This window comes from Marmota monax, unplaced genomic scaffold, assembly GCF_021218885.2.
Source record: "Marmota monax isolate L192 unplaced genomic scaffold, Marmota_monax_Labrador192_F-V1.1 WCK01_AAM20220418_F8-fsc00020, whole genome shotgun sequence".
Lineage (NCBI taxonomy): Eukaryota > Metazoa > Chordata > Mammalia > Rodentia > Sciuridae > Marmota > Marmota monax.
Genome location: NW_026692912.1, coordinates 5332013 through 5359033, shown reverse-complemented (window position 1 = coordinate 5359033; position 27021 = coordinate 5332013). Strand labels below are relative to the sequence as shown.

At 36.2% G+C, this 27021-nt stretch overlaps 1 protein-coding gene across 3 annotated transcripts in view; it reads right to left on the bottom strand.

Annotated features, from left to right (window-relative positions):
- Positions 1-8336: 8336 nt before the first annotated feature.
- Positions 8337-27021, bottom strand: part of Musk (muscle associated receptor tyrosine kinase) — a 96252-nt gene continuing 77567 nt past the window's right edge. For 2 of the 3 annotated variants that reach the window (XM_046452033.2, XM_046452036.2), the window contains 5 exons: positions 21999-22174; positions 16944-17145; positions 16017-16208; positions 14429-14577; positions 8337-9640 (listed from right to left, as the gene is read on the bottom strand). In XM_046452033.2, coding sequence (XP_046307989.1) covers positions 8958-9640; positions 14429-14577; positions 16017-16208; positions 16944-17145; positions 21999-22174 — 1402 coding nt within the window. In that variant the 3' untranslated portion in view covers positions 8337-8957. Of the gene's footprint in view, positions 9641-14428; positions 14578-16016; positions 16209-16943; positions 17146-21305; positions 21330-21998; positions 22175-27021 lie in introns of all 3 variants that reach the window. The other variant, XM_046452035.2, reaches the window with a different exon arrangement.

Below are 27021 nucleotides of genomic sequence, written 5' to 3'. Positions count from 1 at the left end.
TAGTAGAATGGATCACAAAACAAGACCCAACAATATGCTGCCTACAGGAGACGCATTTGATAGGAAAAGACATACATAGGCTGAAGGTGAAAGGTTGGGAAAAATCATATCACTCATATGGACTTCGGAAACAAGCAGGCGTGTCCATACTCATATCAAATAAAATAGATTTCAAGCCAAAGTTAATCAAAAGAGATAAAGAGGGACACTACATACTGCTTAAGGGAACCATACACCAACAAGACATAACAATCATAAATATTTATGCCCCAAACAATGGTGCAGCTATGTTCGTCAAACAAACTCTTCTCAAGTTCAAGAGTCTAATAGACCACCACACCATAATCATGGGAGACTTCAACACACCTCTCTCGCCACTGGACAGATCTTCCAAACAAAAGTTGAATAAGGAAACTATAGAACTCAATAACACTATTAATAACCTAGACCTAATTGACATATATAGAGTATACCACCCAACATCAAGCAGTTACACTTTTTTCTCAGCAGCACATGGATCCTTCTCAAAAATAGATCATATATTATGTCACAGGGCAACTCTTAGACAATATAAAGGAGTAGAGATATTACCATGCATCTTATCTGATCATAATGGAATGAAACTGAAAATCAACGATAAAAGAAGGAAGGAAAAAGCATACATCAATTGGAGAATGAACAATAGGTTACTGAATGATCAATGGGTTATAGAAGACATCAAGGAGGAAATTAAAAAATTCTTAGAGATAAATGAAAACACAGACACAACATATCGGAATCTATGGGACACATTGAAAGCAGTTCTAAGAGGAAAATTCATTGCTTGGAGTTCATTCCTTAAAAAAAGAAAAAACCAACAAATAAATGATCTCATACTTCATCTCAAAATCCTTGAAAAAGAAGAGCAAAACAACAGCAAAAGAAGTAGAAGGCAAGAAATAATTAAAATCAGAGCTGAAATTAATGAAATCGAAACAAAAGAAACAATTGAAAAAATTGACAAAACTAAAAGTTGGTTCTTTGAAAAAATAAACAAAATCGACAGACCCTTAGCGATGCTAGTGAAGAGAAGAAGAGAGAGAACTCAAATTACTAGCATACGGGATGAAAAAGGCAATATCACAACAGACACTTCAGAAATACAGAAGATAATCAAAAACTATTTTGAATCCTTATACTCCAATAAATTAGAAGATAGTGAAGGCATAGATAAATTTCTTAAGTCATATGATCTGCCCAGATTGAGTCAGGAGGATATAGAAAACCTAAACAGACCAATATCAATTGAGGAGATAGAAGAAACCATCAAAAGACTACCAACTAAGAAAAGCCCAGGTCCCGATGGGTATACAGCAGAATTTTACAAAACCTTTAAAGAAGAACTAATACCAATACTTTTCAAGCTACTTCAGGAAATAGAAAAGGAGGGAGAACTTCCAAATTCATTCTATGAGGCCAACATCACCCTGATACCTAAACCAGACAAAGACACTTCAAAGAAAGAAAACTACAGACCAATATCTCTAATGAACCTAGATGCAAAAATCCTCAATAAAATTCTGGCGAATCGGATACAAAAACATATAAAAAAAATTGTACACCATGATCAAGTAGGATTCATCCCTGGGATGCAAGGCTGGTTCAATATACGGAAATCAATAAATGTTATTCACCACATCAATAGACTTAAAAATAAGAACCATATGATCATCTCGATAGATGCGGAAAAAGCATTTGACAAAGTACAGCATCCCTTTATGTTCAAAACTCTAGAAAAACTAGGGATAACAGGAACATACCTCAATATTGTAAAAGCAATCTATGCTAAGCCTCAGGCTAGCATTATTCTGAATGGAGAAAAACTGAAGGCATTCCCTCTAAAATCTGGAACAAGACAGGGATGCCCTCTCTCTCCACTTCTCTTCAACATAGTTCTCGAAACACTGGCCAGAGCAATTAGACAGACGAAAGAAATTAAAGGCATAAAAATAGGAAAAGAAGAAATTAAATTATCACTATTTGCAGATGATATGATTCTATATCTAGCAGACCCAAAAGGCTCTACAAAGAAACTATTAGAGCTAATAAATGAATTCAGCAAAGTGGCAGGATTTAAAATCAACACGCATAAATCAAAGGCATTCCTGTATATCAGCGACAAATCCTCTGAAATGGAAATGAGGACAACCACTCCATTCAAAATATCTTCAAAAAAAATAAAATACTTGGGAATCAACCTAACAAAAGAGGTGAAAGACTTATACAATGAAAACTACAGAACCCTAAAGAGAGAAATAGAAGAAGATCTTAGAAGATGGAAAAATATACCCTGTTCATGGATAGGCAGAACTAACATCATCAAAATGGCGATATTACCAAAAGTTCTCTATAGGTTTAATGCAATGCCAATCAAAATCCCAATGGCATTTCTTGTAGAAATAGAGAAAGCAATCATGAAATTCATATGGAAAAATAAAAGACCCAGAATAGCAAAAACAATGCTAAGCAAGAAGTGTGAATCAGGCGGTATAGCGATACCAGACTTCAAACTATACTACAGAGCAATAGTAACAAAAACAGCATGGTACTGGTACCAAAACAGGCGTGTGGACCAATGGTACAGAATAGAGGACACAGAAACCAATCCACAAAACTACAACTATCTTATATTTGATAAAGGGGCTAAAAGCATGCAATGGAGGAAGGATAGCATCTTCAACAAATGGTGCTGGGAAAACTGGAAATCCATATGCAACAAAATGAAACTGAATCCCTTTCTCTCGCCATGCACAAAAGTGAATTCAAAATGGATCAAGGAACTTGATATCAAATCAGAGACGCGCCGTCTGATAGAAGAAAAAGTTGGCTACGATCTACAGTCGGTGGGGTCGGGCTCCAAATTCCTCAATAGGACACCCATAGCACAAAAGTTAATAACTAGAATCAACAAATGGGACTTACTCAAACTAAGAAGTTTTTTCTCAGCAAAAGAAACAATAAGAGAGGTAAATAGGGAGCCTACATCCTGGGAACAAATCTTTACTCCTCACACTTCAGATAGAGCCCTAATATCCAGAGTATACAAAGAACTCAAAAAATTAGACAATAAGAGAACAAACAACCCAATCAACAAATGGGCCAAGGACCTGAACAGACACTTCACAGAGGAGGACATACAGTCAATCAACAAGTACATGAAAAAATGCTCAACATCTCTAGCTGTCAGAGAAATGCAAATCAAAACCACCCTAAGATACCATCTCACTCCAGTAAGATTGGCAGCCATTAGGAAGTCAAACAACAACAAGTGCTGGCGAGGATGTGGGGAAAAGGGTACACTTGTACATTGCTGGTGGGACTGCAGATTGGTGCAGCCAATTTGGAAAGCAGTATGGAGATTTCTTGGAAAGCTGGGAATGGAGCCACCATTTGACCCAGCTATTCCCCTTCTTGGTCTATTCCCTAAAGACCTAAAAAGAGCATGCTACAGGGACACTGCTACATCGATGTTCATAGCAGCACAGTTCACAATAGCAAGACTGTGGAACCAACCTAGATGCCCTTCAATAGACGAATGGATAAAAAAAATGTGGCATTTATACACAATGGAGTATTACTCTGCATTAAAAAATGACAAAATCATAGAATTTACAGGGAAATGGATGGCATTAGAGCAGATTATGCTAAGTGAAGCTAGCCAATCCCTAAAAAACAAATGCCAAATGTCTTCTTTGATATAAGGAAAGTAACTAAGAACAGAGTAGGGACGAAGAACAGGAGAAGAAGATTAACATTTAACAGGGATGAGAGGTGGGAGGGAAAGGGAGAGAGAAGGGAAATTGCACGGTAATGGAAGGAGACCCTCAGGGTTATACAGTGGAGGGGGTAGAGAGAGAGGAGGGGAGGGGAGGGGAGAGGTGGGGAGGGGGGAGGGTGGATGATGGGAAAGGCAGCGGAGCACAACAAACACTAGTATGGCAATTTGTAAATCAATGGATGTGTAACTGATGTGAATCTGCAATCTGTGTATGGGGTGAAGGTGGGAGTTCATAACCCACTAGAATCAAAGTGTGGAATATGATATGTCAAGAAATTTGTAATGTTTTGAACAACCCACAATAAAAAATTAAAAAAAAATATATATATATACCCATTAATCTAGAAATTTCATTTCTAGAAGTTGTATCTTAAGAAATCACTTAAGAAAATGGTCACAAAATTTAGCAACAAGATTAATTATTGAAATGTTACATTTATAAGTGAAAATAGAAATTACCAAATATGCGAAAATATAAATAATAGTTACATAAATTATGATAAATCTATAAAGTAGAATAACATTAAACCACTAAAAATGATATTGTGCATAACATTTGTGGATATAGAGTATGTATTAGATCACTTAAGTGATCTTAAACAAAGCTTGAAACAATATAACAGTAAGATTTGTTTTTGTTTAAAATTATCTATTTAGTTACCTACCTACCTATCAACCTACCTTAAAAAGTCTATAAGACTATTTATCATGATGCTAATGTTAATAACCATCAGATGGTGTTTTTTCATTTTTATTATGGTTTATTATTATTGTGCATAATATATTCTTATTCTAATATTATCTAATATTTGTTAAAGATAAACAATTATTACTTTTACAAGATAAAAGCAAATATTATTTAAGGTAAAAATGTGTATAGTTTCTCTCTTCTGTACAGTATACCAAAAAGGTAATATGCTTTTTTATAAAAGTAGTTTTACATTTGAATTAGAAAATGAGTACAAAAAAATGGGTTGTTGGTAATTACCAGAATAAACACTACAAATGACCTGGGAATAAGGAAACCCCACTAGTAATTTGAAAGCTAAAATTAAAATGAGATCCTCTTTATTTATAGCCCAAATAGACAAAAGATTTGTAAAAAAGAGAGTATTAATTCTCTATGGCAGCCAAAGTTTAGGGCTCTGAGCTCTCTTGTATAATTAGAGATGAAAACAATATTTCTAGAGAGCATAACAAGGCATAATGAAAGTATAATATAGTGTACGCTATGTGGCCCGGACATTTCCTTTCTCAGAATTTCTATAGAGATATAGTTACGGATATGCATAAATATGGATGAGCATTACAATATTTTTCATAATAGTGAAAATTGGAAAAATATTGTGTGTTCAAAATATATTGGTCTAGCCTCAAAATGGACTAGTACTCAAAGATTAAATGGGATTTTTGGAATAATATTTAATGTTATGGGACAGGTTCATAATACACTGGAAAGTGAAATGAAATTGTTCTTTTTCTGTTCCATTTTAATACTGGAGGATGTATTTTTGATGTCATGTACCAAATGACTTATACTCTTGCCACATTTGATATTAGATCATTTGCGGAAGGGGGTGGCGGTACTGAGGATTGAACTCAGGGGCACTCGACCACTAAGCCACATCCCCAGCCCTATTTTGTATTTTATTTAGAGACAGGGTCTCACTGAGTTGCTTAGCGCCTCCCCTTTGCTGAGGCTATCTTTGAAATCGCCATCCTCCTGCCTCTGGGATTACGGGTGTGTGCCTCTGTGCCCAGCATGATACTAGACCATCTTAAAACACTTGTTGATGCCTTACTGATGTCTGTAACAGTAGCTCTATGCCTTCTCTCATCTCCCCTTTTTAATTTATATGATGATTCTACCATTGGAAAAATCTTTATTTAAAAAAGAAAGCAGCACTGGTAAGTAGTACTCCACATTCTTGCCATACAGAACATTAGTGTGAGCAGTATGGACACAGACCAAGGATCTTAACTTGAAAATGCAATGAGAATTCAGAAAAAAAAAACAACGATTTCATCTATTGGTCGTCTTGATTAATTTAAATTTGCAATGCTGAAATACTTTTGGGGGTGCCTGGTCATTAAAAAGACTTGGATAGGGAATGGAATAACATGAAAGTAGAGCATGGATTTTGGAACAACCTGCAGATTACAAGTCACCCCTATAGTCACCTAGGTTCAGCTGTTTCCTCTCAAACATACGGAAGCAAGCCACGTTGTGGGTGAGCCCTTGTCCTTTTTGGATGATATGCTGGGCTCTATTGTTCTGTTCCAGTTACAAACTGTCTCTGTGCCCCTTTCTTCATCTAAAAAATGGGCCTAAAGATAGCGCCTACATCACAGGGATGTTATGAGGTTTAAATTAGTGTATTTAAAGGCCTTAGAGTATACATGGTAAGCTCTCAATATACACTAGCTGATATGATAATTTTTATTAGTACTATTGCTATATTGGGGTAAATGGGAGATCTAACTATTAGTTTTCAGTTGCTTTAAATATTTAATAAAATTGAGTGACTTTTATAATATTTGCTTGCTTGCTCACGTACTGTACTTACCTATATTTCTATGATTCTTTTGCCTTGGAATCTTGAAAACCCCAAAGATAGAGAATCCATGAGGCTGTAGAAGCCAAGAGGAAGAGACAGGCAGAAAGAGCAGGGAGTCAGGAAGGGAGGAGGGAGCAGAGAACAGCTCACAGTTGCGGAACAGGCCTGGGGCTGTGGAAACCTGGTTCTGAAAGACAGTGGGATACCTGGAGCCAAGCTTTGTGGTAGCTGCTCTGAATGACTGCCTTGCCCTGCTTTTCTGGAATTTAGCTTTTTCTAGTGGCCTGACTTCCCTGTCACTACAATAAACCTTTATCATCTGAGCAAACACAAAGACAGCTTTGAAATTTGACAAGTATACATGACCCATATGTGAACAATTTAAAATACACCATAGATATCTCCACTGAATTTCCAGATGTGCTTGGTGGCCCTCTCAACGTTTCTATGTGGTGGCTTCTTGATCTTGTTTGGACTCAAACTGCAGCTTGAGTCTTTATCCAGCCCTTTGGATGACAATATAAATTTTGGATTTTGACAATATAAATTTTGACTTTAAAGATTTGGTCTAAAGACTTGGTCTCAATACTAAACTGAACTTCCCTGTTGATGAATCAGAATTGTGAATAAGTTCCTCTCTGCCATCGTCATAGTCCAGGGAATTAGCTCAACTGACAGGGAGATCAGACCCTTGACAGCTGGGCAGTGATACAGCTTGAGTAGTGGGCTGTTGGATTGATAGCAAGACGGTGTATGCAGGAGGAATTTAGGAAGTAAAACCAACAGGATACCAGGATTAAAAGAGAGGGCAAAGTCTAGGGTAATTTCCACCTTTTTGTCTTGGCTGTCTGGAGAGACTATGAATAAGGAGGTTTTTCCACCAAGAGTCGAATCGATACATTTGGCAGATTTGGGGGACATTCAGGTAAAGTTTTCCAGTAGTCACTTGGAAAATTCGATTTCAAAAATTCAGATCAGGGCTGGAGTTGTGGCTCAGTGGTAGAGTGCTTGCCTAGCATGCGTGAGGCCCTGGGTTCAATCCCCAGCACCACATAAAAATAAATAAAATAAAGGCATTGTGTCCTAAAAAATAACTAAAAAATAAATATATAAAAAAAGAATTCAGATCATTTCTTACTTTCCCAAACTACCAATTAGTTTGAAATAAAGCAAGCAGGTTTGGAGCAGACTGCTCTTTTCTGTTCCCTATTTGCTTATTTTAGGAGAACTGGTGTTCATGCTGTCTCAGGAATACACTCTTACATTTTGTGTTGGACTTAGATAAATATATATTATGTGGGGCTCCACTGAGAAGCATCAGAAATCTAAGTTCCAGAAGTTTTTGTTAAAAAAACAAAATAACATATAGCAAGATAGGTGAATACACTGTGCATAAACATAGGAAGTAACACTATGTTTATGCTATGAACAATTGAATTGGTTTCTACAAGAAGAATGCACAAAAACATCAGTTTTGAAATAACTTGGAGCCACAAGAACATATTGTAACACCCCATATCAAACATCATGGTTTGAGAGATTTAATAGACAGCGGCAACAAAATTTGAAATGTGTGACTTCAAAGGCACAAATAGAAGAAAGAGATAATAATTTTAAAAGGATGTGTATGTACCAGTATATATAAAATATGTGTTTTTAATATTTTTATTTCTTCTAGGTGCTTATTGTATGTATGAAATAAAGGAGAAAAAAAGCAGATAAACAACTAAAAATGTACAGAGAGGCCCAGAAAAAGGAAGAAGATAAAGGTTAAAGCAAAGTAATTAAGTTTTCAAAGAAAAAAGAAGAGTGATAAAATGCCATTTTTTTTTCAGAAAAAAAAAATATGTAGAAATAAAATAAGCAGATTATATTCATAATAAATGCACACTAAGGAAAGTCTTAGCACTGGAGGAGCCAAAATAGAAAAAGGAACTAAGAATAACAGTAAGAATAGGGCCTTGCTGGTTTGTCATTTTATTCCTTAGAAACTCTCTGACAATAAAGTAGAAGCACAACTCTAAATACAGACAAATATAAAATATGCATTAAGTGCAAAAAAAGAAATTCAACCAAAACCTAGAGCCTGTCTTTTGGTGGTAAAAAAAAAAAAAAATGATTTCTCCTGCTTTTTCAATTTCTGAACTTGACCTGATGTATCACGTGAAAACACTCTACTATTACAATGGACAGGAATCAACTCTATCAAAAACGAAGCTCTGAATCCCACTTCCTATAAAATTTAATACAATAGAGTCTTCCTCTGCCGCCAGCTAACTCAGGAACTGAATTCGATGATACTCTTTCCTGTACAATGTATGATACAAACTTTTCCCATGAGGAAGAGGAGCTCTCTCCTGTTATCTGACACATTTATTAGCCTATGTTTCCAATCATCAATTCCAATGGTTCTGTCCACCTAGGGGTTCTGTGCTGTCATTCCCCCCACCTCTGGGAAACAAGAGGCAAGGGATGCTACTGTTACTCTTTCCCATCTGGGCCTGGTAGGCCTCTGCTGTAGCATTCCTCTGGCTCACTGAGTCTGACAGAGACTGCAGCATTTCATCTGAGAACCTTCAACCTTACACTCCCACTGTTCCTTCTGCCCTCTCACACATGCGTTCCAGAATTCGGTGGATGCTGGGGAAACTGGGCCTGTCTGCAGGCAGCTTGCTCCAACACAAACGCATTAGATTGTACAGCTCCAGGGGGCAGTTCTCAGGGCAGGAGAGGATGTTGCCATCCCGCACATAGTAAATGACCTCCTCGTGGGCCATCCCATAGTAGGGCTGCAGGCCATAGGAGAAGATCTCCCAGAGGACCACACCATAGGCCCACACATCTGACTCTGTGGTATAGCGGTTGTAGAAAATGGACTCTGGTGGCATCCAACGGATAGGGATAGCATCGTTCTCATTAGCTTTGTAGTAGTCTGCTGAGTAGATGTTCCTGGAGAGGCCAAAATCTGCGATCTTCACCACCATGTTCTCACCTACCAGGCAGTTCCTGGTGGCTAAATCCCGGTGGACAAACTTGCGCTCGGAGAGGTAAGCCATGCCCGCTGCTACCTGCCGGGCAATGCAAAGCTGCTCAGCACAGGAGAGGGGTGGGGGTCCTGGACTGGAGACCTGAGCCCTCGTGGACAGGTCACTGTGACTGAGGCTGCAGACAGTGTGAGGGGACATGCTGCGGAGGAACTCGTTGAGGTCACCGTAGGCCATGTATTCAAAGAGCAGGCACATAGGCTTCCCAATAGCACACACACCTGCAACCAAGTAGCACACTCAGTTAGCTGGTTTCCAGAATCACACAATGGAAAAAGCACTCCAAAAGCAAATGACCAGATTGGAAAATATGGGGCCCTATTTTTTTTTCTTTGTTGACAGCATTATGGTCAAACCTTGACCCTCCTCCTTTGTTTAAACATCTCCCTGTTTACCTTTGAAGATTCAACTTCTTTGTTATCCTTCTTAGGGGGGCCTCAGCTCCTGACCTTCCAGTCTCAGATTTTGCTTCTAATATCTTTCAACATAGTACCTACCTTCCCATTTTTTCAAGATTTGTTCATTTGAGATTTTTCCCCAATGTTTTAGCACTCGGCAAGGAGAGACTATGTCTTATTCCTCTTTAGATTCCCCATGTCCCCCCACGTGTCTGGCTAACCAGGTGCTCCATGTTTGGCGAGTGAGTTCATGAATGGATGTTTGCTCTCAGTAGGTGACGTAATTGCTCAGTTTCTGTTTACTTCTCTGAAGAATTATAATGAGGAAGATGTATCAAGTTTGGAAAGAATAACAAAAACGATCCAAGATATCCTCGACCAAGTATTTAGAAAGCTATAGTAAAATATTTTGAAATTTAGGCATAAATAGAGTTTTAGAGTTAATGCCAGGAGGACATTTGCAGATCTTAGGACTGCTATATTTGATAAGGAAGCCGGAGAACTTGGAATATTAGATCAGATGGGCATAATTTCACATCACCATAAAAATAGATTGTTAGATTTATTATTTTTTCAGGCCAAAATTAGAAGCTTATTTTTTAAAAAAGGGACATAAGAAATAATGTTATCTTTATTTATTTATTTTGGAGTTATTTTTTAATTCCAGGGGCTATAGCAATCAGCATATTTGAGAAAATTAAAGCAATGTCAACTGGATCTAATTGAAGATTTCTTCTATAAGATCATCTTTAGTCAACAGGGATTTACCTACCTCATCAACTGGTGTTACCACTGTTAACGCCAGTTGAATTGATTTTAAAAGAATTCTTATTTGGGGAAAAAATAATGACAGTGGGATTTTCTGAGAAAAAGAAATCTTCTGGAACTGAGGTTATTTAATGAAATGTTTTACTTCTTCATGCAGAAAATATTATATAGAAAATTTCTACTTTATGATGGTTATAAACAATTATATATTCATGTATATTATATGTAATTTATAATTATGCATGTGAAAAAAATATGTATATATTTAAGAGTTCAAAATGTTTTATATATTGTGATAACTCCAACCCCATTCTTAGTTGGGACTTCAAAGTAGAATCAAACTCTTAAGAGAAGGATTGTTTTCACTCTTGTAACTTCCCTAGTTCTCTGCCTGGCTCCCTGTGGCCTTTCAATATAAACTGCTGGGTGAATGGATTTAAAGATGGAGAGGTGAATGGGTATAAGAAAACATCATGCCTATTCCAACCCATGTCTTTCAATACTAATGTGACATCTTCAACAAATCATCTTGTGTCATCGTGCTATTTCCTCAACTAGAATATTGGGTAAGAGTCTATAATTTCTAATGCCTCTTACTTTTGAAAAATTCAGCATAGCCTTGCATTTATACCCATCTCAAATTTACAATTACAAAACCATTATTTACTAGGATTTCAATAAAACAGAATCAATTTTTAAAACACAAACATGTTCAATGAGTGCCTGATAGTCTACATGTGTGAAACAAAGCAACTTTCTTTCATTGAAGGTAAATGTTATAGATTTTTCCAATTCTCCTTTTACCATTGTCATCTCATTTAGATGGTACTAACTTCCAAGAAACTGTGAGGCTGGTGGAACCACATGCATGAATGATTACTGCTTATGTACACTTAAGTAAAAGCAGACCCTGTGTTTATAGGCTGTTGATGTGGAATTTGAAGATGGCATTTAGCAAACGGTAATATAAGTCTGAGTTCTTGTTGGGCAATAAAAATGAGGGAAAACTCTTAGTAGTGATGTTTAAACATGCCACCACAGTAATCACAAATTTGCAAATTGCACATAGTTTGTCTTTGAATCAATCCCAGGAATTCTAGATGTTGTAAAATTGTAACTACTTATATATAAATGCAGAGTCGACATTTTTAAGGAACAGTAAAACACTATTCTGCAACAAGAAAATATCTTGCTTTGGTGCTCATTGCATATTATTTCCAAAGGCTATTCAGTTACACAAAATTCAAGGAGCAAACTGTATTTATCTCTTGTCAGTACCTCTTTCAAAATCTAGTGCCCTATTTCCTATGCCTGATAGATGTTGACCTCTCGGGACCATGTGGTAAGAGGAACTCAGCTCTCCTCACTGATCATCAGCAATTCCTGATCGTCCCAGGTCACCATGTTTGACTGAAACTCAGAGATAAACCATCTAATTTAAAATGCACTCTTAGTCATGGTTTTGTGAAAGCTGGATTTGAAGTGGCCATAAACATCGAACAAGCAATAGACAATTGAAACCTGAAGTTAAGAGAGAAAGTAGAGATTTTGATTGTTGAGTTATCAAAATATTAGGGAGAGGGTCTGGGCCTGTCCAAGAAGAGTGGTTTGGAGGAATTGTGTAGAATAAGATGGGCAAGAACAGAATCCTTGGGCATACTGATTCTTGGAGTTGGGGGTGGCAATAGGTCAGGGGAAGAAGAGCCCTTGATCAGGACTAAGGGTGGAGGAAACTCCACGTTGCCCCCAGGGTCATTTTACAGTCCTTCTCTCACTGCATATAACCTGCTCACTTTCAACTTTTAGAAATCCTTCCTATGGAGCCTAGAACACACCTTCCCCCACCTCCACATTTTTATTGGTGGGTAATAGTTGCACATAATGGTGGAGTTTGTTGTTACATATTTTGTACATGCACAAAATATAACAATATAATTTGGCCACTGTCACTCCCCAGTATTTCCCCTTTCCTTCTCCTCCTCCCTCCCCCTGGTCCCTTTTCTATTGGTTGCTCCTTTTCAGTCTGTTTTACTGTTCGTATCATTTTCACTCTAAATGTTGCAGTGCTGCAGGGCTGAGTCCTTGGACGTCTTTTCTTTTGCTGACTTCCTTTTCCACTCCTTAAGTGTCTTTTTTTTAATATTTATTTATTTTTTTAGTTCTCGGAGGACACAACATCTTTGTTTGTATGTGGTGCTGAGGATCGAACCCAGGCTGCAGGCATGCCAGGCGAGCACGCTACCGCTTGAGCCACATCCCCAGCCCCTCCTTAAGTGTCTTAGTCTCATGACTTTAAATATTTATATGCCCTCATGATTTCTGATTTATACCTGCAACCAGGACATCTTTTCTAAACTTGAGACCTCCACATCCACCTGCCTGCTTAGTTTTATCTGGATGTTGCGTGAGCATCTCAAAAGAATAAAAAAGTTTTAAAAAGAACTCCCGCTTTCTACTAAGGAAACCTGCAAATAGTGGGAAGCATCTCTTAAAATGAATTCTCCCTCTCTTTCCAGTGGAGACACCCGCTCCTCCTGGTCTTACCCAGCTCAGTCAGTGACCCCTTGATTCTCTCAGCTGCGAAGCTGACACCCACTCTCCTTGAGTCTTTCCTTTTTGCACAGCTCCCATTTGGTCTGTCAGAATGTTATTTGGTGGCCCCCTGAATTACACAAAGAGCCCCATCACTTCTCAGGCTCCTCTATACCACTCCCTGGGGGCACACCACCCAGCTTTTCTTTCCGTTATTGAAATACCTGTTTACTGTCTCCTTGCTTTTATTGCCTCCTTTCAGACTATGTTCAATAAAGCAGCCAGAGAAGTTCTGGACAAATGCCAGTCATGTCACATCTTGTCAAGTCTTGGCTCAAACTCTTCATTTACTTCCCATTTTATTTAGAGTAAAAGCCAGTTTTTAATAAGGTCTAACAGAATCTTCCGACTGTTCCCATGACTTCCCCTCTTAGGTCTTGTCCTTGATAACTCTCTCTTGCTAATTCTGCTTCAAGCCTCTCCTTGCTCTTCTCCAAGCACAGGAGACACGCTCTTGTCATGGGGAATTTTGCAAATCTTATCATTCTTCTAGGGACACTCTTTCCCATGCTATCCACATTGCTACTCCCTTACCTCCACTAGGTCTTTATATAAATGTCACATTTTTACCGAAGTATTCAAATAGTTTACCTTACAGTTCAAAGAGTTCTCCTCTGCCTTGATTTATAAAAAGTCTTTGGCTATAATATTTCACCATACAATATTTTTATGTGTTTATTTTTATTATCTGTCTTTCTCAAATGAATGTAGGCTCTGTGAGAGCAGGAATATTTGCAAGTTTTGTTCGCTGCTCTGTGATTATACAAACCAAATATTTGTTAAGGGTTTGTTACATTTATGAATCCAAAAATAAATAGGAGCACTGCAATGAGTAAAAACAATTTAAATTGCTGTTCTTGTGGCATTCTAGTTGGAGAAGAAAAAGAAGAAACAAAACAAATCGTAAAATATAGAGACTATTTTGATATTAATAAATTGTGTAGTGGAGAAGCATTGTCAATGAGAGATTATGTAGGGACATTTAAAACATTTTTTATAAATAGGAAGATGGCAGCAAAGATGGAGGAAATTTGATTTGATGAAATTAAACATAATGAATTCAGTAAGCATTGAACATCCTCCAGGGTTGAAACAGAATAAATGTTGGGACGTAGGTGAAGAGGCTGATTTTGGGAAGGGACAGAGACATTAGGAAGCAAAGGGAAAAGCATAAATAAGTGAAATATAAAAGAAGAAAAACTTGGAAATCCTGTTTTCTGATGAAATAAATTTCTTCATATATTTTCATACCTAAGAGTTTCACGATGTTGGGGTTGTCGAATTCTGCCATGAGAGCGGCCTCCCTCTGAAAATCCGCCTGCATATCTGCTGAGGCTTCTTCTTTGAGCATCTTTACTGCCACCATAGTGAAAGGTTCATAGGGAAGTAGGCCAGGAGCCCTGAGAGATAAATTTATTGATAAAGAAGCCAAGGAACAGGAAGATTATGTGTACCCACCTTATGGCCCTAGATATCCCCACATTACCTCGTCTTTCCCAGAGCCACAGAATCAGTTGTACTTCAAACTCCTTGCCTCCAATTAATAAAACTCACTGGGGCTGTTTTCCGCATAGATTAAGGTTGAGAAATGCATTATTTATCAATTATTGGAATTCTAAAGTGCAAAGACCTAATGAACTATCATTGTGCTCTAATGCCTTAATCTCTGGCCAGAATCTAAATTCCTTGAAGGTAAGGATTGTGACTTATTTATCTTTCTATCCCTCATATAATGTGCGGCTTGCTTATTTTTGGTTCCCAAAAAGTATTTGTGTGAGATGTTCACCATCATGTAATCTTGACACCTTGGCTGCTACGAATATAGGTCAAGATTTATCTTTATGTAAAAAAGTTTTTTGTTTTTTTTTTTTGGCAGGGGTACCAGGATTAAACCCAGGAGTGCTTAACCATGAGCACTGGAGGTATTGTGTATATTCCATGAGGCTGGAGGTATTGTGTATATTCCATGCCCCAGCCCTTTTTTAAAAAAAAAAATATTTTATTAGTTGTTGATGGACCTTTATTTACTTATATGTGGTGCTGAGAATCGAACCCAGTGCCTCACACATGCTAGGCAAGCGCTCTACCACTGAGCCACCACCCCAGCCCCACCCCAGCCCTTTTTACTTATATATTTTTTAAATTTTGAGACAGGATTTTGTTAAGTTGCTTCGGGCTTTGCTAAGTTGCTGAGGCTGGTCTTTCTGTGCAGAGAGGGTGTTTTATTCCATTTCACACAAAAGCAAAAAATGGGCTAATGCTAGCCCTAATAATACTCCTTTATAAGCTCATGGTTTTCTCCATTTTTGTGGGATTTTTCCCCCCTTTCTGTTTTGTTACTCCATTGACATGTATGTATGTTAAACTCTGAATTCTTAAATTGAAATGCTAATTCAAAATAAACATCAAATGGAGAAAATAACAATAGGAAATTAAAGAGAATTAAATTTGAGAATTCTTTCCTAAGAGCAATGGAAGAAATTTTGGTTCAAAATGTAAGACAATTTTTTTTCTAGAAAGAAAATGAGATTGAACTATTAGTAATTTCTTGGGATTTGAACAAGAGACATTTATATTTCCTATAAGTTACTTCTTTGAAATACAATAAAATATTTTCTTTTCACGTTCATGCCTATTTTCAAGACAAAAGGGGAAGCTATCAAGATTTAAAGTATAGCATATAATATGAATAAAGTTAATGATGTAAAGAATTAACAACTATTTAAAAATATATGTACACACACACACACACACACACACACCTCAGACTAATGGTCAGATAATTTTCAGACATGACATATTTCAATGGAGAATTTTTGTTTCCCATGGGTAACTTTACCTTGCTTGAAAGACCCTTCCAAATGCTCCCTCTCCAATATCTCTCACATATTCAATGTTATTCCTTGGATACTCCAGACTGAGCAATTTGGGATTCAGAAGGAGTGGCATCCTCTGGTACATGGGGTTAGGATGCAGCCTGTCTAGGAGGAGCTCAGAAGGCAGTGTGGTGAGGGTTACTGCTGCTGCTTCTCTGTAGGTAAGACAGGCAAGACAAATAATGAGTTCAAGGGCAGGTAAAACCTTTGCACTCAAACTTAGATCATCCTGAAAGTTGTGGCATTTGGAAAAAAAATAAAACCAATTGTACTTAGGCAGCCACAGGATCTTCAGTTTGAAAGCAATAAAATATTTTGTTTTGTCTAGAGTCAAAAGGCACATTTTTCTCAAGAATTTTGTCACTATCCAAATTGGCAGGGGCAATGGGATGAGGAGAGGATATGGGGAGCAGAAATATCCATTTTCTTCCAAAGTATTAAGTTCTATCTGTTGTGAAGTAACTTTAGGACATGTGATTGCAGGCAAAAAGAAAGTCATTGACTTTGTTTGTTTTGGTACCAGGGATTGAACCCAAGGATGCTTAACCACTGAGCCACATCCCTAGCCCTTTTTATTTATATATTTTAAAATTTTTGAGATGGGGTTTCGCTAAGTTGCTTAGGGCCTTGCTAATTGCTGAGGCTGACCTCAAACTTGCTATCCTCCTGCTTCAGCCTCCCAAGTTGTTAGGATTATAGGTGCACCGCACCTAGAAATTATCAACATTTTCAAAAATCATGATAAGGCTGCTTAATTTCAAAGCAGGGCTATGTGTTCTCTTAGAGGCTGGAGGTATTATGTATATTCCTCTTTCTATCCCCAATTCCAATATTAAATATGTAGGTTTTAAAATATTATTCTGTGTGATTAGCTTCAACTAAGATCTCACCTTTTCTTATTTTTCCATTCTTTTCTTCTTCGGCAGCAATAAAGAGTAGTTATTGTAAGAAGCACAAATACTGCAAAACTGGACATGATGGAGATTATTACAGTCATGGAGTACGTAGGTGAGACAGAGAAGGAAGAAGATGAGGAAGAAGGCAAATTGGGAATGTCCACACTCGGCTTTGAGGACGTCATTGGTGGGAATGCTGAAAGTAAACGGTAATTCTTTTCATTCATTCTCAAACCTTTAAGAAGCAGTTTTTATATCAAATAAACCCGTAAATTAAATTTAATGTTCAGAATGTGCTTATGTATTGGATTCTCCCTGGTTACATATCTATAAAATCCAATTGTGCACATAGAATCAATATGACTTTAAAGATGAAACTCAAAAGAGAATTTTTTTTTTTCTCCCAAGAGAAATGTGGATTCCGGGCTAGTGCTCTTTGTACTGTGTTGTATTGTCTATGATTGACAACAGTTGTGAAAATGGTTAAATACAATATTTCTTGTAATAATACTGTAGTCAATTGTCTAGAGTGAGCTTTTGTACACATGTACTATCAGTTTACAGACAATAAAAATAATGAAAGGAGACTAAAAAAATGAAAACATTAATATACAAATGAGCAGAAGTTAGTTCTTCTAAAACTTGAATTCTTGCCAAACTCCAATGTTAAAGGCCATTGCAATTTAACAACAATTAATATATGCATTACTGCTGAAGACCAAAAGATGCCATACTTGTGCCATTCTGTAGGGTGCAAAGGCTGTTGCATATGTACTAAAACAACTTGGTTAATTATATTCTGACTCCTCTTTATAGATTAAGACAATAACACAGACATATAATAGTTTAACAACATAACTTAACAAGAATGTTTTAATAGCTAGGAATGAACTTTGTACCCTAAAAGAGAGAATAAACCTTTCAATGTTTATGGAATACTGAGACACATAATCTTAAGCAAGGCTATAAAGGCGTTTCAAATTTCAAAAGCTAAAATTATGCAGATATACTCCTGACCAAATGCAGTTAATATAGATTAAGTAAAATCTAATAGGATTTTTAGAATTCTATAACTTTTTAGATTTAAAAAGGTAAGAGTATCCAGAGTTATAGGTTAGATTTTTTTTTTTTTCTGTGCTTGAGATTCAGCTCAGGGCCTCACACAAGCTAGGCAAATGCTCTACCACTGAGTCACACCCCAACTTCAGAAAAAACTTTGTGGGTATGAGACTTGACCAAAGCTGTGCTTACTGATAAACTCATAGTGTTATCTCCTTACATTAGATATAAAGGAAGAAAGAGAATAAATGCTATATTTAGTTCAAGACTTTGGACAAGAAACAATAACTACAGAAAACAAAGAAAACAGGTGATAAAATAATAGCCATATGCAAGCAGAAATTAATAAGTTAGAAGGAAACAAAACTGATAGAGTTGAACAATAGAGTAAAAAACTAATCCGTGGAATTTTAAGAAAAGAATAAGGCACAAACAAAATTAGGAAAGATAAAGGAGTTATGACAATAGATTCAAAGATCAATAAAAATGCAATAATACATAATTGTGCAATCACTTTCTTTAAATCTTAAGGAAAATGTTAGGAATATGTTAGTTACCAAATTTGAAGAATAAGAAAAGGTGAATATAGCCATAGTCAAGAAATTAGTTTTAAAAGTCACTGTAGGATTATGATTATAATTTAGTCTTGAAACAGAGAAAACTTCCATATTTTATGATATGTTCCAGTAAGAGAAAAATCTTTTGAATTCTTCCAGGAAGTTGCAATACTAATATCACAACCTGCAATGTTATCACAAAGGAAAAGTGCGTATGTAGATTATACAACAGATTCAGAAGATCCTAAATGAAATATTAGCAATTGACTGCAATATAGTAAAAGAACAATGAAATGACATAAGGGAACGTAGTAACATCACATTACAAAGTCAAAAGAAAAATTTATCCCAGCAGAGGCCTAAAGCCATTTGATAAAGGACATTTGTAGAAGTGATGGTTACCAGAGGCGCCTGTATCTGACTTCTTAGTCTGGAATGGACACGATGGTTACGCCCTGGCCACTACCAGCTAAGCAAAGGAAAGCCTTCATGCCATTTGAAATAGGACACTTGTAACAGCAGAGGTTACAAGGGGTGCTTAGTTCAGGAGTGGACACAGGGATTGTGCCCTGATCACCAATAGCTAAGCAAGTGGCTTTGAAGCCCATGGAGGTCCAACTTGGTCCCTGTTGTGACTCAAGCAGGCACCTGGGGCTAGAGAAATATCAGCAGAGCACTAAAACATCTGTATGGGAGGGATGACAGAGTTCCTCTTCAACACCACAGCAGGGGTGGACCCAGACGTCCTGGGTCCACTCAGACTGGCTTGAAAGCTGGGCCAGTGCTCTCCAGACTAAAGCCCCCCTAGGCTTCTTCATCCAAGTAGGGAAGTTCCTTAAGTGAGTGAGCTCTGCTTCTTGCTAACAGTAAAGTAGAAGCAGTTATTAAAAGACAGGGAGAAATGACTATTTTTGTACCTGGATTTTACAGTTTGTATCATATCAAACACGTGAGGCAGCATAATGAAATCTGTAAAATCAGTAAAGTCACTAGTTAAGTATAAGGACATTTTTTTTTTCTAAAAAATATCAGAAAATAAAATTTAATGGCATGTTTAAAGAAAAATCCATGAAGACTCATTAAGATTTAATTTTAAATGAAAGAAGTTAAAGAGTTTGAACAATAATCTTGCTGTAAGGATTTAAATGTATCTTCTTTTCAGAATAGTTCTATTTGTTTATTCCTTGATTATTGCCTCTGATCTATTTGCTCTGATCTTCCCTACAGCTACATCAATTATCTCTTTGGATCTAAATTATTGATTTGTATTTCCATTCTGTCTCCATTTTACCTTTCTTTTTTTTCTGATCAATTTTATCTCTTTATCCTTTTCCTGTGAACATGAGGGGAGTTTATTTACTCATCTATCCATACATAAATACATTCACTGAATCAATATTGATTGTTAGGCATCAAGAATGCTGTGGTGATCATGACAAGCCTTGTCATGTGCACCATGGAAGAGAGTGTAATCTCAGCTTTTGAGCAGTCCAACCAAGAAAGGTAATTAATGTGGAAACCTTCTAGTTTCATTCTGAGGATTTCTGCTTTCCGGTAGGTCAAAGCATCATTCAACAGAAGTTAGTTTCAAGGGCACCCTTTCCCAGCAGCCTTCCTGGGTCCTTTCCAAGGGATTTTGTGACAACCCTTTTAAGACCATGCAGTTTACCTTCATAAACATTATATGGACAATTAGCTATCTTCAAAAGCACTTATCTTTATTCTGTTGTATAGGAGGGTAACAGATAATGATTGTATATATGTAGTATACTACTATATTTTTCATAAAAACTCAGAAAAAGGATTTTGAATTTTTTCACCACAAACAGATGAAAAATGTTTGAGACAGATATGCTTACTATGATTCAAACATCACATAATGGATCCACATATTGAAACATCACACAGTGCCTCATAAATACATATAATGTTATGTGTTAACTACAAAAAAACACTTAAAAATTCTACAAATTGTATCTCAGATCAACTTCATCAAAATAAGTATGAGACCCAGGCAACAGCACTTTTTAAACCTCTATGGGTGCTCAGTGTGTACATGGGATGGAGGACCACACTGAGCATCCCTTACTAAGATCAGCAGAAACTCATCTGATTCTACAGGTAAAATGAGAAGAACATGAGATTCCAGTACATATTTAAGATAGTCTCCATCTGATTAGTATAACTAATTTTAGAATCAAGAAAAAAATTGGGGGAAAAGTGAATCCTAGATATTATTTTCTTTACAATTTTTTTCTTATGATTATACAGAAATTTTTCTACAATGAACATGGAATTCTCACACAAATAATAAACTTTTGGGAAAAAAATACAAAATGCTTATCTTCCAAAAGAAGGACTTGTCAGTTGCAAATCAGCTCAAAGAAATAGCTGTAGTCACACATGAACGATTAGATAAAAAATAATGAATGCAAAATCAGAAGATGACATTTTAAACTTGGCTTATCTTATAGATATATAAGGCATAAAACAAGCTAAAAACCTTGAAGGGGGAGATGTCTGTCATTTGTGTCCTTCACTAAATATGATGACTTCTATAGTCTAATTAGAAGCTACAAGCTAAGATCTTCTCGTGTTGTATCCTGGGTTAATATGGTGCAAAGTCTTTGAGGGTGCTTTACATTCTGTTCTAAAAATCATGAAGAATGAGTGTAAATCCGCATGCATGAATCCAATTACATACAAATAAGGTTTCAAGGGCACAAATAAAATTACTTACTTGTTAGGTTTTCTTTTTTATAATCTGAAGGGAAAGGATAAAAATTTGTTTTAAGTGAGCATCCAGATATCTCATGTATTCTGTGAGAGAGTGCTAAGAAATGCAAGTTCACTTTCAGTTTTTTAATATATAACTGGAAAACATTATTTGCATTCAAATGTGAAAATTACGTCTTTGAAAATTAAACCAGCTGTTAGGGATAACAACATAGTTCCTTACAAACGAAGTTCATTAAAGCAACATGCAGCAATTCAGTTTTGTTTCGTGAGATCAGCGTTTTCAAACATGTGGCTTATTTTTGCATGCCTAAAAATCTGCTTCACTGGCTAAGAAAGAGGACTTTATTCCTTTATTCCACTCTTTTGACAAAATATGTTTCTTAGCCATTTTTTCTGCACATTCCAGAAAATCGTTACAAGTTCTCATAAGCTCCCTATAAAATAAAGATCTCAAGCAGCAGTGACCTTTAATTTGTTTTAGAACAAATGGAATGAAACTATGCTAACCTGTGCAATTAGGATAGCATTAGGATTCCACTTATTAGGTATGTAAGGAAGGCAAAACTCAAAAAAACAATTAGAAATGCCTAGAAAGCCTAGAAATATTAGGAGCTTTCAGTTCACACCTTAGTTTATTCAAAACAGTACATTTATTTTAACTTCCATAGTCTTGGGGTGGGGGAGACTCTGTTACCTAAATGTGGCAGTCTGGTACAGGCCTTGGGATCCCAGTGCATGCTGGGAAGCTTGCTGCAGTCTGGCACAGAGAGCAGATGCATCCCGGATCTGTAGAGTCCTCTGTGGGTCTTTTCTTCCACCATCAGCCATTCTTTTGCACAGAAGAGCTCCTTTACTGCCAAGCAGTACTCTCTAAAATATTGTATGGAGAACAAAACTTGATGAATCATGGCATGTTAAAGCCAAATCTGTGGTGGAGCTTATTCTGTATTTTCAAAACATCATCATAATTCATCGCCTGTGCTTGCAAAAGCATTTTTGAAAGGACTCCTTTACCTTAAATAATGTGAGGCCTTATGAGATATGGTATATTATGCTGTGAGATTAAATACTATCTTGTTTTGTTTTCTCAGGGTAATTAATGCTACTGGGGAAAGGAGCTGTTCAATTTAACAGGCATTATGAGATTAGGAATCCCCAATATGTCTTCTCTCAACTTCATATTAAAATAACCATAAAGGTACAAAAACAAGCTACATAGAGTTTAAAACATCATGCATACTAAAAGCCATGAATCATTTTCAATCAGTTTCTAGCCTGGGAAATTTTTCTATATTCTCAGCGTCACTGGGCAGGGTTTAAGGCACACATTATGCACATCTGCATGTTTTGTTCTCTAAAACAGAACTGCACCATCTCCACGGAGTTTATAGGAGGGAATGCGGTTCCTGACCCAGCCCTCTTCCCCAGAAGCATTGTCCTGTCCCCTGGCTGCGTGTGCGTCCATCTGAGAAAGCCAGAGTAGTGTCTATTTGAATATAAAGCTGTTATGTTCATCTATAATCCAGGAAATGAGTGAAAAAACTGAAGAGAGATTAGTTGGAATATTTGGATTTGGAGGATTAATATTAGCTTAAGGGTAATATGACAAAGCTATGTCAGAGAAATTTGGTTAATGCCAAATTAAGATATTTGGGATTAATAAGAGGAAATGAAAGATAATTAAGGAACATAGCAGGCACCCTTCTTTCAATACCTGAGGGATTCAGAGAGGACGGAGTTGTGTGTGTGTGTGTGTGTGTATACACATTTATTCAGATGCCCAATAATGTCTTTTTAACACTCATGCCTATTCTCCTGCTTGCCCAACTTGCCAATATTGATGGATGAATTGTCTGTAGGATGAATAAGGGAGATCATGAGCATAAAAATGAGATTTAGAATTTGGGGTATGTTTGCAAGAGAAGGGAGAATGAAGCAAAAACAAAAACAAAAACAAAAACAAACAAAAAAAACCCTGGAGAGTGCTGCTTAACTTGCTACCTTTTATGTCTGAATCTTGCTCCTGGCTTGCACAAGCACATCTTCTTGTATTTAGACAGATAGAGATCTTCCCCAAGGGTATTCTTATATATGATCATGAAATCAAATGTAAAAGCTAAAAATAATGTTCCCCAAATTGAGCATATGCCAATAAAATATAAGTAAACAGCATTAATTTGGCTTACAATTCCAGACAAAGTTGCAAACAACAAGCATGGAGGATTCAGTACAATTATTCTAGCTTAATTAGAGGTACCCTGAATATCCTGTTTTTAAAATGGCAAGTTTTCTGCATTATTTTCTGCACTCAGGATCTCCATCACCCTAGTCCTCATTATTTTTTCTAAGTTTGTGCATAAATTATTTATTATGTTTGTTAATATATCCCAAATGCCTAGACCAGCTTTTGGAGCCTAATAGGAGATCAAGAAATGTTTGTGAGGAGATGGAATTCCCTGTCATTCACGAGAAAAAGGACACATTATGAAATGACTGTTTTAAATTAGAAAATCATGAGCAACTGTAGGCTCCTAAAAATCTCACAAGAAATTAGAAGTACAATGCAAAAGGGCTGAAGACCTTTGAACCACTAAAGAATAAAAACAAATGGAACTTTTACAAAAGATCTAACAAGCAAGCAAGAAAGCATAAAATGAGAATATCTGAAAATCAGAATCTCAAGAAAACATCCTTAGGAAAATTATTAGTGTGTAAAATTTTTATGTATCATTAATGAACTATTGGATCAAACTGATAAAAATCAGAGTAGAAAGGACTGAATATTTTAATTAAAGGTGATACTAATATTTTCATAATACATTTTAATTTTATCCTTAAAAATATAGTCTTTTTAAAATGTAAAATTTTTATAACTATTGATTATACATTAGAGGAAAAAAATTCCATAAAGTAAAAAATGAGCCAGGTCTGGAGGCACACATGTGAAATCCCAGTGACTTACTTAGGAGGCTGATGCAGGAGGATTACAAGTTTGAGGTAAGCCTCAACAACTTAGCAAAACCCTATCTCAAAACAAAAAAATAAAATGGGCTGGGGATATAGCTCAGTGGTAAAGCACCCCTGGGTTCAATCCCCAGTATCGATCAATCCAAAAATGTGAAACATTTTAGTTTGTATTTTCTCACTCTGACGTGAATAAATGTTTTCACATGAGAATTTGAAAAAATAATTTTCCAATAAAAATACTTATCTAATAACAATTAGAATTAGGGGGACAATAGCACACTCAATTAACTTATAGATTTAGGAGATATTAAATATCTCTGCTATGCTAGTAAAATTCAGATCCCAATGGAAGGAATTTTTTCCTTAAAAAAATCAATTACTTTAAATCTTAAAAAGAACATCTGTGGCCTCATGCATATAAACCAACATAGGATATAAATGTTAGATGTTTTCTCAATAAATATCTTTTTGGGCTAACATATAAAGAGATAAAATTCAATATTTTTTAAAGAGAGAGAATTTTTTAATATTTATTTTTCAGTTTTCAGTGGACACAACATCTTTATTTTATTTTATGTGGTGCTGAGGATCGAACCCAGCACCCCGAGCATGCCAGGTGAGCGCACTACAGCTTGAGCCACATCCCCAGCCCTCAATTTTAATTCTGGTAAAATTTCCTAAATTTTAGTTAAGAAAGGAGATTCTAATTAAGAAAGAGGTCTATCATTATCTATAGATCATATTATTTCTGGCAGAGAAACCACAAGACTATCAACCAAAAAATCTAATAGAATTCTGTAAAATGGTTGATACCATAAAATAAAAATAGTAGCTTTATTATACACTAACAAGAACGTCTTAAATAAAGAGGAAAAAATACCCAGTGTGTGGATAAGGATTCATGATTTATAATTGACAAGACTTGATCCCTCTCAATCATTAGAAGATATAATGCCAAAAAATTGGAACAGACTAAGAACTGCGTGAATATACTCTGAATATTTCCTTGTCCAAAAGCTGGCGTCTGGCTCGTATTAATGAGTGGGTAATCTTGAGTGGCCTGACATTTCTATCATAACTTTCTTTTTGATGCTGCAGTTGTCCACATTAATTGCTTTAAAGTTCTTAAGCAGTGACAGGAAGAGCTTGCCCCTAGTTATTTACTCACCTAACTGCTCCCACCTCCACCACCCCAATAAGTAAAATCAGCAATAAAAACAAACGACTGCCACATGCAGCATCATGGATAAATGTCAAAAACGTGTCACTTTGCTGAGCAGAAGAAGCCAGATACAAAATGGTACATGAGTGTAAAATTCAGGAACAAGCAAAACTAATCCATGGTCAGAAAAATCAGAACAGCAGATGCCTTTGGGGATCATTGATTAGAATGAGCATGTGTGTATTTTATGGGGATAAAAACATTCTGTCTTTCCTGGACCAGTGGCTACAGACTTGTGTACCTTTGTCAAGACTGAACTTGATGCTTAAATGAGGTTCAGTTTGCTGTATATAAACTATACTTCTACCAGCTAAATATCTCAATAAAAGAATATGGCATTCAAAACATTTCATTGAAATCTTCCAGAAAATGACATAGCTCAACTCTAAAATTTCAAATTTCTAAGGAAATTAACAACATTTTTATCACAATAAGGAATGAGGGAGGTAACTGTATCACTGTTCTGTTGACATTCTAGTCCAGGGACACAATTATATTGTAATTAGTACTCATGTTACAGTAACTGAAACCATAAACCACATCTAACCATAAACTTAATAAGAAAAAGCAATGTGAAGGAAATCACCAAACTTTACTAACAGGCTAAGCACGATCTTATTAAAAGGAATGATGTAGCATGCTTCTGGGTGGGAATACTCAGTAAACACAGCACTTCTCTCAAATTGAATTTTATAAACTTTTTGTTATTCTAATCGAATTTTAAATGAAATTTACCTGTTGACTTTGTCAACACCTTTCAAAATTTCCTACATAAAAATAATTGCATTACAAGTAAACATGTTTTAAAAGATAAAACCATTCATTGCTAATGATATCATACGAATAAAATATTATACTTTCTGATGTTTGTCTGAATCTGTGTAATGAAAGCCAAACTGGAATTTTCATAAAATAAGGTTCATTTTTAGATGAGATTTTTATCTGATGCAATGGCAAAGCTTGGGATAGCATGACTGTGTCAAATGGATGCAAAGCACGAAACTCATTATGAAAGAAGTGCTTGAAAGCTTCAACCTAGAACAGTCCAGCATGCATGATATTGTAAAGAGGGCACCGAGGCATGGCTTATTGGTGTTATAATAAATGCATTATTTTACAACGAAAGAGAAAGGATGGAAAAACTGATAATGTGGCAGTGGACAACTGACTCACTCCATGGAGTAAGTTTAAGAGTCTACTTTTCCCAAACTAAAATCATAAGAAAAACTTATAAAACAGGTATCTAATAAATTAGGGCATGTGAAAGGTTAACTGATTTCACTACCAAAAAAATGAATTAACAAATTTTGCCTCAAGAAATGACCTACATAAAATAGTTGTTCCTCTTTCTAAGACACACAATAAAATGTTTATAGATGGAATAATAAAATATCTATGATATACTTCAAAATAAGTAATCTGGGATGGTGCTGCAGTGGGCTGGGTGAGTGGGAATGAACTGAGATTGAGTATGAGCTGATTTAAGCTGAGTGACAGGTACGTGGGCATTCTTTGAACAATGATCTCT